The sequence below is a fragment of the Chaetomium tenue genome (assembly GCF_020726465.1).
Source record: "Chaetomium tenue strain MPI-SDFR-AT-0079 chromosome Unknown F5144scaffold_2, whole genome shotgun sequence".
NCBI classification, from domain to species: Eukaryota; Fungi; Ascomycota; class Sordariomycetes; order Sordariales; family Chaetomiaceae; genus Chaetomium; species Chaetomium tenue.
Window position 1 is genome coordinate 5,161,758 of NW_027117330.1, and position 19,017 is coordinate 5,180,774.

The 19,017-nt window shown below is 55.2% G+C and overlaps 4 protein-coding genes across 4 annotated transcripts; 3 read left to right on the forward strand and 1 right to left on the reverse strand.

Moving 5' to 3' along the window:
• Window positions 1-1,722: 1,722 nt before the first annotated feature.
• F5144DRAFT_545865 (glycoside hydrolase) lies at window positions 1,723-2,494 on the forward strand (the record flags this gene model as incomplete). Its single annotated transcript, XM_066787384.1, has 2 exons — window positions 1,723-2,271; window positions 2,345-2,494. 2 exons carry the CDS (start codon window positions 1,723-1,725, stop codon window positions 2,492-2,494), a joined length of 699 nt encoding a protein of 232 aa, XP_066647429.1.
• A 1,089-nt stretch (window positions 2,495-3,583) lies between these two features.
• F5144DRAFT_591040 (NADH-ubiquinone oxidoreductase B18 subunit-domain-containing protein) lies at window positions 3,584-4,026 on the forward strand (the record flags this gene model as incomplete). Its single annotated transcript, XM_066790219.1, has 3 exons — window positions 3,584-3,614; window positions 3,679-3,803; window positions 3,922-4,026. 3 exons carry the CDS (start codon window positions 3,584-3,586, stop codon window positions 4,024-4,026), a joined length of 261 nt encoding a protein of 86 aa, XP_066647430.1.
• Window positions 4,027-5,415: 1,389 nt separating this feature from the next.
• Window positions 5,416-7,221, forward strand: F5144DRAFT_643616 (major facilitator superfamily domain-containing protein; the record flags this gene model as incomplete). The annotated part of the gene is made up of 3 exons (XM_066792821.1): window positions 5,416-5,728; window positions 5,778-6,289; window positions 6,351-7,221. The coding sequence occupies exons 1-3, from the start codon at window positions 5,558-5,560 to the stop codon at window positions 7,219-7,221; spliced, it is 1,554 nt and encodes a 517-aa protein (XP_066647431.1). The 5' UTR covers window positions 5,416-5,557.
• Window positions 7,222-15,984: 8,763 nt separating this feature from the next.
• F5144DRAFT_619242 (general substrate transporter) lies at window positions 15,985-18,513 on the reverse strand (the record flags this gene model as incomplete). The annotated part of the gene is made up of 6 exons (XM_066791959.1): window positions 17,881-18,513; window positions 17,507-17,686; window positions 16,551-17,390; window positions 16,380-16,487; window positions 16,144-16,266; window positions 15,985-16,088 (listed from the first exon to the last, which is right to left on the reverse strand). Exons 1-6 carry the CDS (start codon window positions 18,074-18,076, stop codon window positions 15,985-15,987), a joined length of 1,551 nt encoding a protein of 516 aa, XP_066647432.1. The 5' UTR covers window positions 18,077-18,513.
• Window positions 18,514-19,017: the final 504 nt, after the last annotated feature.

Below are 19,017 nucleotides of genomic sequence, written 5' to 3' on the forward strand. Positions count from 1 at the left end.
ACTTTGGTTCATGATCGGCAGGAATATGTTGTAACTCCGTAACTCCGAACCGCCGGCCTCCGTTATTCTTGGAGCCTCTCCCCTGATATTGTCTGTCAAGAGCTTAGAAAGACCTTTGTCATTCCTATCGTCCAATATTCTCATTGTTGGGGGTGCACAATGGGGCCACGAGAAGGCGCATACAGTCGATCTTCAGGGGGCTAACATTCGGTTGCCGAGTAGTAATGTCGAACGGGAGATGCGATGACCCGTCCGCGAACCGCCAGACCAACTGTCAAAACACCAACCTTCAGATCCAAAGACTCATGTTGTCGGATGCGGAGAGGGAGCACCAGCTCTGGAAGCATCCGGTAATAAAACCAACTGGTGCCGTCCACATAACCAGGGGAAGACGCCCAAGTTCACGTACTTTTTGGCTGTCAAATTTGTAGAAGTATGTATGTGATGGGAAATTTCGGTGATTCTGTTTTCTCACTTTCCCACCAAGACTGCCCAGGAGGCTTGCTATCCATATAACAAAACCGTACCACGGAAAGGTGAAAGCTCAAGGCTTCCTCCATCGGGATACGCTTGTCCAGATCCTTCTGCAACTGGGCATTCTCCCAATGGGGTGTCCGTCAGGAGTCTGATGCCATGGGATGTATTTATTTGCTGTTGCCGCTGTAATCTACGACGGAGGAGGCTGCTGTGGACCAAAATGTATCCCCGAGTCGTATCAGATGCCCTTCCGGTCTTCCCATGGGTTGGAATCCACCACTAACTCCCATGTGCAGGCGATGGGCCCTCAACCTCCAATACAGAACTAAATCGGGAGAATGTACGCGGCATTTACTATAATTTGAAGTTGTCACGGGATTTGGACCAGCCTTAGTCGTCACCCGACTTGATAGGTAGCTGAAACGTAAAATGTGTTGCTGCCAACTTTAAAGCAACGATCCGAGTGTGCGAGCGCCCACTTCACAATACTGTCGTGATGCATCTGGGCCATGCTTTAGTTTTTGTTTTTGTTTTTGTTTTTCTAAAGGGACGGGCAGCCTGATCCCAGGCTCCAATGTCTCAGGCCTCGTCCACGCATAACCTTTCGCCGCAAATCGGTCAAACAACAATCGCCGAGCCGAAGAGAACTGCCGCCGTAGTTACAAGCAAGTGATTTATTGCGAGACCTATCTTCCTCCTTGGGAAATAGCTTCTGATAGGCGGACACAAGCCCAGAATCCACGACCCGTTTCCTGTCGCACGGTTGAAACTTGTGCACGGCGTCCAGATGCTCTATTACGGCGAATAAACGCTTTGGCTTAGAGGTGCCAAGTGAGAATTGTGGTGAACCCAACGTATATTATGCAACACTGTTTCTCCTCCAATCATAAATGTTCCATCTCAATTTATACACAGTTCAACTATGGTCTCCAAACCCCATGATGCTTACCATGGTCCAGGAAGGGCAAGCCAAGCCGGGCCAAGGTGGCCAATATCTCGCCCAATCCGGGTGATACAGAGCCACTGCCGTGTGTCAATGGCTGTACATAAATCCGGGGTAATAAGGTTAATATCGAGTGCCGGAGACGTGGGCATATTGAGAATTAGCGCGTCTACAAGGCTGTCCAAGGCTGGTTGAGTTTGCTTATGAGTATTTAAAGGACCAGAGACATGATAAGAAGAACAGTGGTTTTGCCTCGACAGTCGACCTTCCGCCATCCCTCCTGCTACGCAAGACACACCGACATGAAGTCCCTCTTTGTTGCAGCGGCGCTGGCCGCGTCTGCGGAGGCGCACTACATCTTCAACATCTTGATGGTCAACGACCAACGCATGGGCGGCGAATACACCTACGTCCGCCGCAACAGCAACTCGTACATGCCCACGTTCCCCGACATCGTGACCAGCAACGACCTGCGCTGCAACGTTGGTGCCAAGCCCGGCGGCGGCGTCCAGACGGCCACGGTCAAGGCGGGCGACAAGATCGGCTTCAAGCTGTTCAACAACGAGTTCATCGAGCACCCCGGCCCGGGCTTTGTCTACATGTCCCTAGCCCCCAACGGGGTGGCCAACTACGACGGTTCGGGTGACTGGTTCAAAGTGTACGAGACCGGGCTCTGCCGGGGCAACGCGGCGTCGGACGGAAACTGGTGCTCCTACAACAAGGACCGCCTCGAGTTTGTCATCCCGCCCAAGACGCCGCCCGGAGAGTACCTCGTCCGCGTGGAGCACATCGGTCTGCATGAAGGGTTCAAGAACCGCGCCCAGTTCTACATGGAGTGCGCCCAGCTCAAGGTAGGCCACCCAGCCCCTGATTATTTTCCCAACGGGGCCGGCGAGGACGGAAATAACTGACATCGATGTACAGATTACTGGCTCAGGTGGCGGCACGCCCGGCCCGTTGGTCAAAATCCCCGGCATCTACAAGGCCAACGACCCCGGCATTGCCTACGACAAGTGGACGAGCAACCCTGCACCGTACCAGATGCCTGGCCCGGCGGTTTGGAACGGAAACTAGGTGACGAGGTGCATGTTTCAGCGGCGGTAAGAGGGCGCAAACCGGGCAACTCCCGATTTAGTGGTTTCTGCATGCGGGGATCTTGTGTTGTACAAAGTACCCCGCGGGGCATCCAGTGCTCTGTGGTTGCACATATGTATATGTATCTCAGCATGGAGACACCTCCGCGTTTACTCCTTATTTCCAAGCTGCGCAAGTTTTGTAGGCCTCGCCCGCTGAAGTGGTTGCTTGTCTCCTGGCGGAGATTGGCCGTCCAAATTTAAACCCATCTTGCACGCGCCGCACACGTCAGCTTGAAGAGTTGAACTCCTGTTCTCCCGCACCCAACAAGCCGCTTTGCTGCCACTTAATGGCCCAAATCAGGTACCCCTGCACCTCGCATGTTGCAACTGAACCAAACCACCGGGTTGGTTGGTGGCCTATCTGGGCACTGTGATGCCCAAAACAGCAGCATGCTGCACTGCAGTGTGCGACAGTTGATCGAGCGACAGGTCGACTGAAGAGTCAGGATGATTTCCTAGAATAGCCTGGAGAACAACACCGTGTTCGAGGCAACATTCATGTTCCCAGTGCTTCCCCAGCCCGTCAATCCTTAACGCCGCATCTGGCGCCGGGCAAGGCTCTCGGCCGACTCCCCCATGGGACATGCCCCATCAATTGGCAATTCGGCATGGGGTGCATTCGCATGGTAGCTCCGTGAGTCATTAAAAATGGCAAGTAGATGGATAGGAAGTTTTTCACTAATAAAGATTGACATCGCGACAACTGAGAATGTGATCGGCGAGAAATGGGACTGCAAGGCCCAAGTTTGGCCGAGTCATCACGAAAAGTAACTACTGCCGTTTTCGGTTAATGCGTGAAGCGATATTCCCAAGAATTCGCGGATCAGATAACTAACGAAAGTTTAGTTAGTTAGGTAACTAGATCACGTGGGACCACACGTGAATCACCCTCAGACCCCAAGGCCGGAGCTTGGGCGGTCCGAGCTCCACTGCGGCTTCTCGGTTCTGGGTGTATCGAGCGAACCTCTCCAACCACGACATCGACTCGCGCAAATTGTCGCCCGTAGCCGCTCAATTGCAGCCCAAAATGGCGTTAGAATCCGGCGAGACACCGCGGCGTAAGCAACCTATCATACCACCACCTCCATCCGACACCAGAGTCCGCTGACAAGATGACCACAGAGGCGACCCGCGAGGAAATGCGCGATGCGAAGCTGCCCTTGCAATACCGAGACAGCTGCGCCCACCTCCTAATCCCGCTCAACCGCTGTCGCTTCGAGACCTGGTACATGCCGTGGAAGTGCGAGGTACGATATCCGCCCGGAGGAAGACGCAGGAGCAGGAGCAAGAGCAGGACCAGGATGATGCGGGGAGAGGGGAAAGAGAGAGAGAACTCATCGGCTGACTCGCCCTTGCCACCCACAGGACGAGAGACACAGCTACGAAAAGTGCCAGTACGTCGAGTTCAAGAAGCGCGTCGCCAAGATGGACGAGCTCAGGGAGGCCAAGGCCGGTGCGCGGAGCAACTGAGGAGGCCTGGAAGGAGGTCTTGCCGTGTACATATGGATGCGGGAAAATGGCCGTGGGGGGCTGGCAGAAATAGATGCCAATGCATTGTGTCTGACACTGGTTATTCTTGTCTTGGGATATTTGGGCCCAGCTTTCGGTTGACCATTAACCCAATTGTCGCACGAACGAGCGAGCACGGCCAGGCAGGGCCTGCAACGATACAGGAACAATGCCAGGCGGCAAAGTCTACCCTCTAATCGATCCCCACGCCTGCTCTCGGCCCCGGAGATGCTCTCATCGGTACGCTATCGGACATATGCAAGTCGCCGGCGACCAGATTAGAGGGGGCGACTCGAGGACAGTTCAGGTTGGGGTTCACAGCGCACGCGCCGGTATCCTAGCAGGCATTCAAGGATGATGGCAGGTTCAAATCGCGGACAAGAGCTATCAGAGAGCTACTTGGGTATATTGGGGGCTAGAATTTGTGAGAAAAGGCTGACGTGACAGCATGCCGACCCTCCAGGATTCACTCGCCTCCACCTCAACCCAGGGTCACTATTTTCTTCGGATAGCTATCGATAACAGATCACTCAGTCCACAGATCACTCAGTCCGATCGAATCCCAATCATTACCGCCTTATTTCCATGCTGTTCATATCATCAACTCAGTGGTGAGGGTGAACCCCACCGCGAAACCCGCAGGGTTCCCTGGACATCAGCCATGATTCAACCACAAATTGTCTACTACTGATCAACCTCAACCATGGCACCAGTGTAGAAACGGTCCGATCGCCGGTGAAATTGAAGGCAGCTTTCCCTTGGCAGCATCCTGACCCCCATCATCATATGATAAATAAAGATCGGTGGTTGGGTCTCAGCCTCAGCGGCACCAGCACGGCGGGTCGAAGATAAGGGCATCTTTGCTGATCAGCGTGTCCATTTGGTGGCGAGGAACAAAAATCATGTTCGGGCTTGGATTTCGGGTGCTACACCCGGAAAGAGAGCAAAACGACCAAGGTCCGACGCCTCAACTGATCGGGGGGATGAGCAAGGTTTTATCCCCGCGGAGATGGCCTTTCCATGATAGACTTATCAAGCACCCTGCTTCGGGTGGTAGATAACGTTGGTGTCCGGTAGGACCCGGCGCGGTTGAGAGGATGCCCGTTTATCTCTGCCAAGACGGCCCCTTGCCAGAGCCTCAGACTCGGTGCAGATAAGGAGATAACGGCAGGGCTGACTTGGGCCGGACTGTGGGGGTCTAGACCCCTTCCGGACGTGGGATGGGTTGGTCTCTCGCATATGCACGCCGAACACTTCCTGGGAACCCTCCTTTCATCGGCCCCTGGAGAACCCGGCCATCGGATCGTCGCGATATTGAGACGGGACGTCACAAGCTTGGCCATCAGTCGGTCCAACGGCGACAATGGACGGATCTATATCTACCGGCGGCAGTCATGGTTGATGGGCTCCTGGTGTTGTCCATCATATCATCAACACCGAGTTTCAATCCCTGATCCCTTGCTACCGCTGCCCTACAACAGCTTCAGCAACAATGGGCTTCCAGGTATCTGACCTCTGGCGAACGCCAACCATTAACCCAGTCAACAAGAAAGCACGAAGCGTGCCCATCCTAAACCCCATCGACGCCCATGGCCGAGTCTTTTTCTTTTCCTGGCTCGGCTTCATGTTGTCCTTCTGGGCCTGGTACACGTTTCCGCCCTTGGTATGTGACCTCGAAATCCACAGATGGAGACCCTATTGACATTTCGCAGTTGTCCGTCACGATCAAGACGGACCTCCACCTCACCTCCGAGGAGGTGGCCAACTCCAACATCATTTCCCTCGTAGCCACGCTTGCGGTCCGCTTCGTGGCCGGCCCGCTCTGCGACCAGTTCGGCCCGCGCAGGGTGTTCAGCTTCCTCTTGTTGGTCGGCAGCATTCCCATCGGGCTCGCCCCGCTGATCAAAGACGCGACGGGGCTCTACATCATCCGCCTCTTTATCGGGATCCTAGGCGGGGCCTTTGTTCCTTGCCAGGTGTGGTGCACTGGCTGGTTCGACAAGAACGTTGTCGGCACCGCCAATGCCCTCGCGGGCGGTTGGGGCAACGCCGGCGGCGGCATCACCTACTTTATCATGCCGGCCGTGTATGATTCGCTTGTCCATCGGTGGGGGCACAGTCCCGACCAAGCATGGCGCATCACCTTTGTCGTGCCGCTAGTGTGCTTGATCACCTGCGGTGTCGGGCTGCTGGTGCTATGTGAGGACACGCCCATGGGGACATGGTATGCCTTCCCCACCACAACCTTGCTGCTCCATTTCCCCGCGACTAACACCTCCCACCAGGAATGACCGACACAACATCCAAGCCCCCACCGAACCCCACGAGACCATCGTCTCCATCCCGGGCACCATCACCGACCGCGAGAACTCGGGCGCCACCACCCCCACCGGCAAAGACGACGGCAGCGGCACCACCTCCGACCTCGAGAAATCCTTCCCCAAATCCACCACCACCGCCACCACCACCACACCCTTCCCCTCCGACCACGCCACCGCCCACACCGAAGAAATCATCCGCCCCCCCTCCCTCCACTCCGCCCTCCCCATCCTCCTCAGCCGCCACGCCCTCTTCCACGTCGCCACCTACGCCTGCTCCTTCGGCGGCGAGCTGGCCATCAACTCGGTGCTAGCCGCCTACTACCTGCGCAACTTCCCCTATCTGGGGCAGACGCGCGCGTCGAACTATGCGGCGGTGTTTGGGTTCCTGAATTTTGTGACGAGGCCGCTTGGGGGGGTGGTGGGCGATGTGTTGTATAAGGTGTCAGGGGGCAAGTTGTGGTGGAAGAAGGGGTGGGTGCATGTGTGTGGCGTGGTAACGGGGGTGTTGCTGATTGTGATTGGGGTGTTGGATCCGCATGATTTGGGGACGATGATTGGGTTGGTGGTGCTGATGGCGGTGTTTCATGAGGCTGGGAATGGGGCTAACTTTGCGCTGATTCCGCATGTGTTTCCGCATGCGAATGGGTTGATGTCGGGGTTGACGGGTGCGGGGGGGAATCTCGGCGGGGTGGTGTTTGCGGTGGTGTTTCGGTTTATGGATGGTGGCACAAATTATGCGAAGGGGTTTTGGGTTATTGGAATTGTGCATGTCGTGCTGAATCTGGCGGTTTGCTGGGTGCCCCCGATTCCGAAGGGGCAGGTTGGGGGTCGTTGAGGGGTGGTCTATAGACTAGGTATCAAGTGCAATTCTAAGTTGATGTTTTTCTTTTATTGTAACACTGGGTGATTTGAATATCCTGCTACGGTGGATATCCAAAATATGTCAAGGTATCTCTACATGTTGGCACCCAGGTGGGCACCCACCCGCACCACCACCACCCCCATTCTAACAGCCACAACTGTGTCAAAACAAATGTAATTTGCTAGGTAAATACAGGAAAAGGAAGCAATTGAACAGGGTATGAATATCTAACATACCACCCACGTGCCCGCACCAGGGCCTTCCAACGCCTGGCCATTGAATCGATAAGGGCATCGATAAACCCCTGCGGCACCGTCTCCCACGCAACCTTTGAACAAAATTTAGTTTAACAGTTAAATCTCTAAACTCGAGAGGAAGGCCTTGAGCCATTGTATGGCCCTGGTATATTTTGTAAGCTATCGAAGGAAGAACCTATAGCCGATCCTAGGAGAATACTTCCAAGCAAACAGGACTTCTACACACCCTTCTTCGGCATCAGGGACCCGGAGATCTAGGTACCTCTTGGTGGGGGCGGGAGTGGAATCAGGGTCCATACCAAGGACCCCGCCGACGCCGGAACAATGAAGGCACGGCTATATAAGGGTAATGTCTTCCGCGATGGTGGTTCTCCAAGTACTGGACCAGTTGAAGTTGAGAAGTCACTCTGTTAACAGATAGCAGAACAAGAGAAGGCCGATACACTTATGCCTACTGTACAAAATACAAGTGACCATGGCACGGCTTAAGCCTTCTAAGATTTAGTAATGGTAAAGCAAAGCCATCCTTGATCATCTAGCCACCATCCATCCACCCCACCAGGCCGACGAACGCCCTTGCCAACTACCAGATACGACGACCAGGCATCGCCCAGAGCTGACGACCTATTACGCTAGCATGGTCGACGGCCTTCGGCCGTCGACTTCCTGGCTTGTGGTTGTCTCTAGCCCTGGGTTTGATGGCTTGGTTTGTCTACTGGCTCGGGCTTGATCGTCGGCTACGATGGCTTTGCCACCTGCTACCTGTTACCGGGGACCTGTTACCTTACCTAGATTGTAGGTGCGAGCGCTGTGTCCAAATGGGTGCGATGGTAGTAGGTTTGAAGGTAGTGGGTGTGAACGATGGTTGTGTTGTTCACCTACAACGCTACCAAATACAAGATCACACATGATTTTACACTCAGCCCCATGATATCTATTCCCCGCCGGGAGAACTAGGGGAAAAAGCCCTCGTAAATGAAACAAAACGTTCCTTCTTCGTTTTCTCCACATACGTCGTACATTGAGAAAACTCATCATTGAAGCTTTGCTTTAATAAAGGAGTAGTTAAGGAATTGTAGATGGAAAATATCATAACCTCGAAGCCTCATTAAGCAATGCTAAGCTTCATAAATTAGCTGACCAGGCCGGAAGATTTGATAACAGGAAGCCCACGAATGTCCAGGAGGCCTATATTACCAGGGGGGAGATCAAGTAAAGCGACGAGGAACCTAAATCATTTAAGCTGCTACTACATGAGCACCTCCGCCAGAAGCTCTTCCTATACCGCCACAGGACGAACAGGCCAACTAGGCTTGCATTTCTCCAACTAGGGGGCCTTCAAAGTTCTGTGCCAAGTCCTCTCATCGTTGCACCCATCGAGTAGATGGCACAGGCAAGAGGATTTGTGCCGTCCAGAGCATACCGGGTGCCGGCATGCTTTTGTCAAGATTCAATGGTGCAGACCATGTTTCTCTTCGTTGTGAGCTTTTCCCATCTTCTTACTACAATGCATCCCCAACGAAACATCATCACATTTATATTATTATTCATACTCCGCTATGCCCTAGGGCGTGCCGGACCCTCTGCTATTTAGTGTACAGGAAAACCGTGCCCTCCCGGGCCGGGTGAAAAACCCCTACCAACAATCAAGGAACGATGCGTTCTGGTGAGTCTACGTATACAAAGAGAGGAGGCCTCCTGGCCTCCGAACGGGGGCGCTTTAGGCCGCCGTTCCCAGCTCGAGCCTCCTGGCCAAGCTGTACATCGGCAGCCTCCCCGAGTCCATCAGCCAGTCGAGGATCCTCCTCGCAAGCCGTGCAGTCGTGGGATTGATACCGTGTAGAACTGAGTAAAAGTCCCGTCGTGTCCGAATTCCAGTTCTCTCCCATCTTCGAGTCAACGGTGGGGCCAAACACCACACTACCAGGTGTTCGGCAGTCTCTCGTCCCTCGCCACACTCGCAGGCAGGCGTCAGAACCTCCGGGACTTCCCGTGTAAACAAGTAGTCCCGTAAGCCTATTGCTCCCGTCCGGATTTGAATGAGCAGTGAGCTTTTCGCCTTGCTGAGACCGTCATGCCTCCTTAGGGTTTCGTTCCGGAATAGCGTCTCCCGCTGATGGTCAAAGTCGTCCGCCGGCCTGGTGATTGCTCTGCCGTCCCGTTCCTTTAACCACCTCGCTCTCCAGGCCTCTTCTACTGCCTTGTCCGTGTCTATGGTTCCCCCCGTCCAGCGCATGATCGTGCCCGCGGCTCTCTCTACCGCCGTGGGCCCTTGAGGTCTCAAGGTTCGCGGTCGGCCCCTGTTGCCCCTCCTCGAGCTGAGTCTCTGCTGTATCTTGCGGCAGGCGGTAAGGGTAACGCTCCCCGCCGTCTTTTTGCCGCCTTGGCCGTCGTCCAGATCGGGTTGTTGGAGTCGGTTTTCGAAATCTGCAAGCCGTTTGTTTAGGTATAAGTCCAACGGTGGTACCCACGTCTCTGTCTCGAGGTTACGGATGGGGGTAGACTTAAAGGCTCCCGCCACAATCCTCAGGCTCTTGTTCTGGGCCTTCCCGAGGGCCTTGGTGATGCCTTTCTTCACCGGTTCGCCTCCCACATCCGTGGGAATGTGGAACGACGATGCGCCATAGGCCAGCGCTGACCGGATGCACTTTGTGTACACTTCTCGCGCTTTGGCTAGACCCAGTCCCCACGTCGATGCCGCTAGCCTCGACAGGGCATAGCTCTGGGTCCTCAGCTTCTTCTCCACCGCCGCAAGGTGGGCTTTCCAGTTGAGCTTCCGGTCCAGCCAGACTCCCAGGAACCTGGCAGACTCCTTCGGTCTGACGGGGCTGGTGCCTCCCCCTGGGTTACTGAGTTCCAGCTGGTTTGTCCACTGCCGTCGTCCTTTGTTGAAATGGATCAGTTCGCTCTTTTCCGGGGCGAACTTCATCCCCCGACTGTCCGCCCATCGCATGCATGTTTCCCACGCCGCCTCCAGTTGCCGGACATTGGCCTCGGGGTTTCGACCAAATACCAGGAGGTTGGTGTCGTCCGCAAACCCCGTTATAGCCAAGTGTGGGTGCTCGTCTTGTAGCTGCTTGTATAATGAGGAAATGTAGAGAATGAAGAGAACAGGGGAAAGCGGTGAGCCTTGGGGGACCCCTGCCCGAATTGCTGTCGGTGCCGCCGTTTTGCCGTTAAAAAGGAGGGTGGCCTCCCGGCCCGTCAACCAGTCTTTTGTCCAGAGGATAAGCCACCTCGGGTAGCCCATTTCTCGCAGTGTTGCTAGTAGTCGCGTGTGGTTGACCGTGTCAAAGGCTCCTGAAATGTCCAGTTGCAATAGGGATGCCGCGGCCTTCTGTCTCCACGCCTCCTGGACCTGGGCTACTACCAGCCGGACAGCCAGCTCCGTGGAGCGGTGTGCCCTGTTTCCCGTTTGTTCGTCTAGTAGAAGGCCGTTGACTTCAGCAGCTTGAGTGACCTTCCTGGCGACCACTGACTCTATTACCTTCCCTAGGGTCGGCAGTAGCGCAATGGGCCTATACCCCCCCGGGGTTTGATACACTGGCGGTGCCTTCCCCGGCTTCGGTAGCACTACGGTCTTTGCCCTTTTGAACCGGTCGGGAAACCATCCTAGGTCCAGGCACCTCGTTGCCAATACGGCGAGCACTTCAGCCAATGGTGTTCCACATGCCTTCAGAAGACCCATCGGGAGCAGATCCTCTCCTGGCGCCTTCCAGGGGCTTGACCCTCCTATTGCTTTCGCGACCTCGGTCGGTGTCACTGCCGGTGAGACGTCGAAGCCCGGATTCCAGTTGCCTAGAAAGGTTTGATCTTCCACGTCCGTTAGGTTGGCCGGTGGATCCGGGAAGAACCTCTCGGCCAGTGCGCTAGCCTTCTGGTCGTGCGTTTCGGCCGTTACCTGCCCGGACGAGTCCTTGAATGCCGGTAGTCTCGGTGGTTCCGGCGGCAAAAAGCTCCGTAGCCTGGCCCATCTTTCCAAGCTCCACATCTGATCGGGCTTCTTTGCCTCGCTTGCTTCCTGCAGGTTGTTCCTCCAGGCCCTCGTCCGTGCTTCGCGCGTTGTTCTGGCAAGGTCCTTGAGCCTTTCGCCGAGCTCCTCCCAGCAGTACTCTGCCCGCGTCTCCTTCGCCAGCCTCTCGGCTTTCCTGGCCTCCCGGGCGGCCTGCTGCACTTCCACTGTCCACCAAGGAGAGCTGTAGCCACAGCTCGCCTTCCTCCTTGGAGTGCTTTCCCCCGCGACCCAGGTGAACCACTCGACTAGGCTGCCGAAAGCTTTATCAAGACCCTCGACTGTTCGGGTCCTGGCCAGCAGCCCGTCCGGTCCCGGGTCTGTAAGTCCCATGGCCTTGCATAGCAGCTCTGATTCAGCCTTCACCCTCTCCCTGTCCATCTTCTTCCAGGCCCAGCCATCCGGTTGGGTTGGTCTCGGCCCATGCCCTTCCCCGACCTCGAGCACTTGTGGGTAGTGGTCTGACTTTCCACGGCATTCTTCCCCGTAGTATGCTGTTTGGAGGTTTTCCGAAGTCCAGAAGTGGTCGATGGTTGACGGGCGGCCTCGCTGCCGCCCCTGGGGAGCTCGCGTTGTCGCCCCCCTTGGAGTTCTGATGGTGAGGTCCCACAAGGAACCCAGCTGCAGTAGGTCTTCCGATTTCCTATCGTAGCGTCCGAACTTGTCCCACAGTGGGTTCTTTAGGTTGAAGTCTCCTGCCAGAACCACCGGGTGGCTTGGCCTTGGCCGCCCTTGCAGGGCTCTCGGTACGTTCTCGCCGCCGGGAGGGTTGTATATGGACCAAAGCTCGAATCCGGGGTCTTCCCTTCCGAGGTCCGCCTCTGGAAACCACACGCGGCACCAATTCTCCGTGGCTTCGGAGTCCCACTGCCTGATTTCAAATCTTTTGCTTACATATATCGCTGCCCGCCCCTCGAGTTTGTGTACCAGGTGGTATCTGCTGCTCCGGGGGCAGTATGTAGACTTCGTCGCCTTATTAATCCACGGTTCTTGCACAGCCAAGAGGTCGTATTTGGCCTCTTCCAGCAACACTTCCAGTGTTTGCTTGATTCCTTCGGTGTTCCAGAGTAAAATTTTAATTTTCATCGCCTGCGACGGTGATCGAGTCCATCGTAGTGTCCCCCTCGGGGTCGCGTTGGTTCGGAGTAGCAGTGACCGCAGGGTTGGCGGCGACGGCAGGCGTTGGTCCGGTAGCCGGTTCGGGCGCCCGGGGCGGCGGAGCGGCGGTGTAGACACCGTTGACTACCGGGTTTGCGAACTGCACCCTCGGAGCCTCGAAGTTGATCCTGGTCTGCTGGGGGTCTAAGAGAGCCTGACGTTGGGCCGCAGCCGCATTCGTCGGTCTTCCTCTCAACCTCTTCCTGCCTACCACCTGATAGCTGTCGTCGTCCCTCTCCTCGCCCTCGAAGTTAAACGCGGGAGCGCTCGTAGGGGCCGTGCTGGCAGAGTTCGCCGCTGCGGTCTCATAAGTCCGTGGCCGGAACTGGTAGGCCTCCTTGGCCTTGGCAAGGGTCCTCGACTTCTCCGGGCACTCTCCTGACCACGCCGGATGCCTTCCTCCGCAGGCCGGGCATCGGAGCGGGATTTCGTTTTTGTGAGTAGGGCACTGGTTCTCGCCGTCCCTGCCGCCCTCTCCATGGGCTTTCGTCCCGCAGCGCGGGCACAATGGGGTAGCCTTGCAATGATGTTGTGTGTGTCCCCACTTCCAGCACTTGTAGCACTGTGTTGGGCTGAGGGCAGCCCAGTAAGGCTCGCAGTCCAGTAGTTGAGCCCTCCAGATCACTCCCTCGTCGCACGCCTTGCGTGCTTCCTCCTGGGAGGTTAAAGCAACCAGCACTGTTGCCCGGGTCGCCTCCCTGTGTCTCGGCACTCTGAACTTCACTTTATCGACTGTGTGGAGGCCTGTTTGTTTCCCGAATTCCTCCTCGGTGACCCCCTGGAGGTCCTTCTTCCACACGCCCTTTAGCAGGACTGCAAAGGTTCTCTTGCTCTCCTCGGCCTGCTCTCCGAAAGCCTCCTTGATCCAGTTGGTGTTCATCGAGTGCCAATCTCTCGCGCCTGCGTTCTGGAATGTGACGATTGTATCGCCGCTGGGGAGCCTTCGGGCCGCAACTGCTCCCTTCTTGATAGACACCCGGTTGATGGCCTGGATGGTTTCTTGCGGGGTGCGTTTGGCGAGATCGGCCGGCATTCCTCTGCCTCTGACTAGAATCTCCTTGTTTATGCGGGTCGGCACTATCTTTGTCGGCGTGTTAGGTTGCGGCTGAGAGGGGGCAGCTCCATGAGCGGCCACTGCGGCCCAGGATCCTCTGTCCTGGGCTCCGGTTCCGTTGACGGCTGCCTTCATTTCCTCGGCCACCACCTTGCGGAGGTTGGCAAGCGAGATGTTTCCAGTCTGTGACTGAGACGCGTTGTGCACCTTCCGGACGGCTGCTAGCAGGTCCTGTCCCATGCCTCTGGCTGTCCCTTTCTTCTCGGGGTCTGCTAGTCCCACCAGCTCGTCAACCATCTTCTTGATAACCTCTATGTCGGAGGGTGGGGGTGAGAGGGGCGGGGTGGGGGGCAAGTGTCGGGACTGCTCTAGCCCACTTCTTCCCCTTTGGACTGGGGCAGTAGGGCCGGCCATCCCGCCTCCACTCAGGGGTTCAGGGGGGCGTGGTCGTCTGGGTAACTGTGGGTGGGTCGGGTAGCTCGTGGGTCCGTGCGTGGGCGATAGAGATTTCCAGGGCCACTGCGTGTCCCGGATCGCCCTTCTTTCCACGCCCACTGCGGCCGCGCTGCGGATTGCGCGTCGGTGCACGTGGTGTGGCTAGATAGGGTTTTGCGAGAGCTTTCGATCAACGCAAGCTTTGGGACTTTTGGGGCCGAAATTCAAGGACGTTCAGCTCAGTTTCCTCCCTGCCTCTCAAAATAGACGTTTTATCATCACATTTATACTAGAAGCCCCCTTTACCTCTGCTCAAACGTTGGCGGCCGCGGGCAGGTGCGTGTAGCGGATCTGAACCTCGTCGTCGGACTGCTCGATGGCGGTGTCCGGGTTGCCGTTGAGCATGTTTCCCAGCATTTCACGCATACTTGCGATCTCAGCTCAAGGTTTATTCTCACCGCCACGGCCCCATACATTAGGTGGTTACGTTACATGTAGGTAGTCCAATGCTAGGGTACGTATTGTGTAGATACCCATAAAACCTTGAGCTATAGCTGTGAAAAAGGTGGTATTTGGAAGACTTAATTTCCTTCGTTTCATGTATTTTACGCAGCCCCCTTCTCTTGTGTCTTTTCGATTTTCCTTAATTCCTTAAGTTCTTTTCCTTCCTTTTCTATTTTCATTTTTTACTACTTGATTTCATTCCTTCTTCCTTTCTAATCCTTACTTCGTTTCGACTTTGGTCATTTTGTTTTCAGCAGGAGGGACGACAGAGGTAAGACGATCGCGAGAACCCGAACCTCGACCCTGTCTACTCATTAAACATGTTTGGAAAGCTATAAGGCCGGGGTTTCCTAGGGACCCCTAAACAATACCTCCTGAACAACAGTAACCCCATATCGCAATCTTAGATGCCCTGCCGGTTGCGTGGGAGACGGTGCCGCAGGGGTTTATCGATGCCCTTATCGATTCAATGGCCAGGCGTTGGAAGGCCCTGGTGCGGGCACGTGGGTGGTATGTTAGATATTCATACCCTGTTCAATTGCTTCCTTTTTCTGTATTTACCTAGCAGATTACATTTGTTTTGACACAGTTGTGGCTGTTAGAATGGGGGTGGTGGTGGTGCGGGTGGGTGCCAACATGTAGAGATACCTTAACACTGCTTTTGGACACCCACTTGTCATTTGCTTCTTGCTTATTTTACTGGATCTGTTTTTATTTTGGGGGCCGGACGCATTCATATGTGCGGAATCTTCTTGGTGACTTATCTGGGTACCTCGGTATTCGACATATTATAAGGAGACCCCAACCCTAGCTCCTGTGCCTCCCCTTTTTTTCCCGTCACATCGATCGTATCCGCAACTCTCAATTTCTTTCCAAAATTTCACTCTATTTACTTCAGGCAATCCAGGTACACCATACTGACACTTGTACATGGAAGTAAGACAGAGGGCGAGCTGCAGCCATCGATGTGGTGCACTTGGGCGGGAACACGTGGAGTTTAGCATATGACACATCGACGGCTGGAAAACGGGAAGCAAGTCAAGAAAGATGCTGTGATAGAGAGTGTCAATGATGTCTCTGTCATGAGTTTCACGCTCCAGTTCATAGATTGGACGGTGTTATTGGTCTTGACTTAATGGATCCCGCTGAGAAGGGGGATGCACGCGCCAGGGTTAGGGCTATATATAAGGGGGACAACCATGATAAGTCCGACGACCCCGCTTGAAGAAGAAATGGGAAAGCATGCTCTTCTGTGAGTTTCTGGAGAAGGAGTGGCCATTAACTGCCACGAAGAAGACTGCATTCTGCTGTGTCCCTTACACCCTCTCCTGCGTCTCGACAACATGGGTCGCAGTCTTCTCCTCGTGTTCCTCGATACCAAGTTTCTCGTGACGAAGGGCATACTCGTCCTGCTCAAAGACTGAGAGAGAGAAAGGTTAGCTAAACTATCATGGAGGAGGGGGAAAAGAACGTACGGAAAGCAAGCTCTTCGAGAGAGCGTCCGGACGTCTCGGGCCAGAGGAACCAGATCAGCACCGCCTCGACGACGATCCAGCAGCAATACACGAGGAGGAACTTCCACCCGATAGCGCCAGTGCCTAAACGACCGTGTTAGCTATAGCTGGTGGCAAAAAAAAACAATCGCCCCGCCCCACATCCGCCCCCGACCGCCCATCACCACCACCACCATCACGATCGCCAGGAAACTCACCAATCGGATTTACATTAGTCCCGAAGAACTGGGCAACCTTGCCGAAGAGCTGGAATATAGCAATGCCGCGGGCGCGTTGAGCGAAGGGGAAGATCTCGACGAGGTAGGCTGGGGATTGTCAGAACGTCACAACCTTTGACAAGCGATGAATGGGGCAGAATGCCGACTTACTGTACGTCAGTGCGTTAAAGCACAAGTTGTAGGCCGGACTGTAAGCATAGATGAAGAACAAGCAGAGTTTGGCGGCCACCTCGGAGTGGTAGACGATGAAGACGGCAGTGCACGTGGTCCAGGCGACATAGACGGCCAGGATGGCCAGGATCCCTGTCATGTACATGGTGCGCCGGCGGAAACGCATGACAACCAAGGCTGCGCTCACGCCGCAGACGAGCGACCAGCACTGGTTGCCGAGGTTGTACTGGGTCTGGAAGGCCGGGTCCGTGTATCCGATGAGCTTGAGCACGTCTCCCAGGAAGTACGAGATGACCACATTTCCCGACAGCTGCGTAAACAAGCCGAGAAGCGAGCCGATCAACAGCCGCCGCCGCATACCGGCGGTCCGGACCAGATCCATCCATGACCGTTTCGAGTTCTCCATTTCGATCTGCAGGGTCGTCTTGATCTCGAGGATCTCCGCCCTGACGAACTCGGAATTTGCGTCGCCCTCGGCGTGGTACTTGATCAACACAGCTTCGGCCTCTTCAAACTTGTCTTTGCTCATGAGGAAGCGTGGAGACTCGGGCAAGAAGAATACAAAAGTGACCTGGAGCAATGCGGGGGCCATCTGCAGGAAGGACGGGATGCGCCAGGACCAGTCATTGTGGATGGTCTGGGTCCCGTAGGTGCACCCTGCAGCCACAATAGCACCGATGAAGTAGCAGGCGTTGAAGAGCGACGTGAGAATAGGCCTCTCCTTGGGATAGCCAAGCTCTCCGATCAAGGAAGCACCAGCGACGATAGCGAAGGGGAGGCCGAATCCAATGATGCCTCGAGCCATGATATACATGGGACCTGATAATAGTTAAGCCCTGTAATATTTACATCCACCTCGATCTAATAAGGCGGACTTGGGGGGGGGACTGGGGGCGGGGTTCTGGGCCCCGGCTTTTCCCCAACACAGAACTTACCGTTGATAGCGAGTCCTTGAAGGATTGCACCAATGATCATCACCCAGGATCCCAACATGATGCACCATCTGCGGCCAAATGTATCATTGACGAAGGGGATGAACGGGAGACCAATAACGGAGCCGAGGGGGAGAGCCGACGCGAGAATGCCATTGTATGCTCCGGTGGGATGTCCAAAGACTAGAGGCTACGTTAGCACGAAGCTACTTTGACAAACAGAAAGAGATAGAAGATGGCAAAATTGGACTCGGAGAATAAGCAAAAAGGACATAAAGGAGAAGGGGAAGGAAAAAAAGACGATAACAGACGGAAAAAAAGAAAAGAAAAAAGTAAAAAAGTAAAAGTGGGGCGATGCAAAAAAGGGGTTAACTCACAGTCCTTCCAGGCCGGGAGAAGCTGGGCAGAGTTGATAATCTGAGAGTCAAACCCAGATGTCATCTCGATGCCGATGACACAGGGGAACAGCAGCAAGTACATCCGGCGCAGGTTTGGCTTTTTGTACCAGGCGACCGGGTCCTCCATCGCCATGCGATGGATCCGGTCGTCGTCATCCTCTCTGCCGCCGCCCATGATTGCTGGAGTATTGTTGTGGAAGCTGTCGAAGCTCGTATAGGAGATGGATGTCCGACCACAGGCCTGGTCGGAGAGGTGACACTTACGCAAATGGCGAGAGGCCCTGGACAAAAGACCATCCTCTTGGGAGCACAGGAGGAGCGGGTCTGGGGAAGCATATAAACGCCTACCTCAACCCTTGTCATCCTTCAAGGCCCGTGTCGCCGATACTGACCCCATCCTGTCGACGCGTCTGGCTGCCGGGGGAGAAACCCAAACGAACAGGATCAGGAATACCGGCCGTGACCTTACCGTTTACCCAACCTGATCCCCTTCCCAGATTGGACCAGCGCCAATCTTACGGCAATTCTCGTATGGGGGATATTGAACACCACCTGGCCAGAGCAGGTCGGGCCGACAAGAACTAACAAGCCGGCAGGCGCTTGAGGCGTTTCTTTCCTTGTGTCGGCCGCTTATACGCTGCCTCTCGCTGAAATATGCATGGTGCTTCCTCCGCGTTACCTCCGAAGCGCAAATCCGGTCCTCTTTTGGGTTGCAGTCGCCGGGGTGGATACATAAGACGGGAAAGAGGGCGCTTTAGCCGGGATCGACATGCAGCCTTCAACGAGACGCGATCTTTGAGCACATGGAGTGGCGTCGAAACAAGAGATCCATCTTTGGGATGGAAAGTGCCGAGCCGGCATCTGCTGCAAGCAACGGAGAAGTTACTGGCCGTCCACATTCGCTTACCGCGCCGGCACCTAAGGTACTAGGTAGTATCTTCAGCTGCAGATTTGAACCTGAAGAGGAGCAGATCAGTTTTTGCGGCCGGATACCGCATCTTCAGCTGAACTCCCAGCAGCAAAGGAAAACAGACATGTCTCTAGTCATGTCCAAAGTCTGCAAACGGAAACAAGCTCGTGCAGCCCCAGTCGAGGGGGAAAAGTCATCCGCCGTTC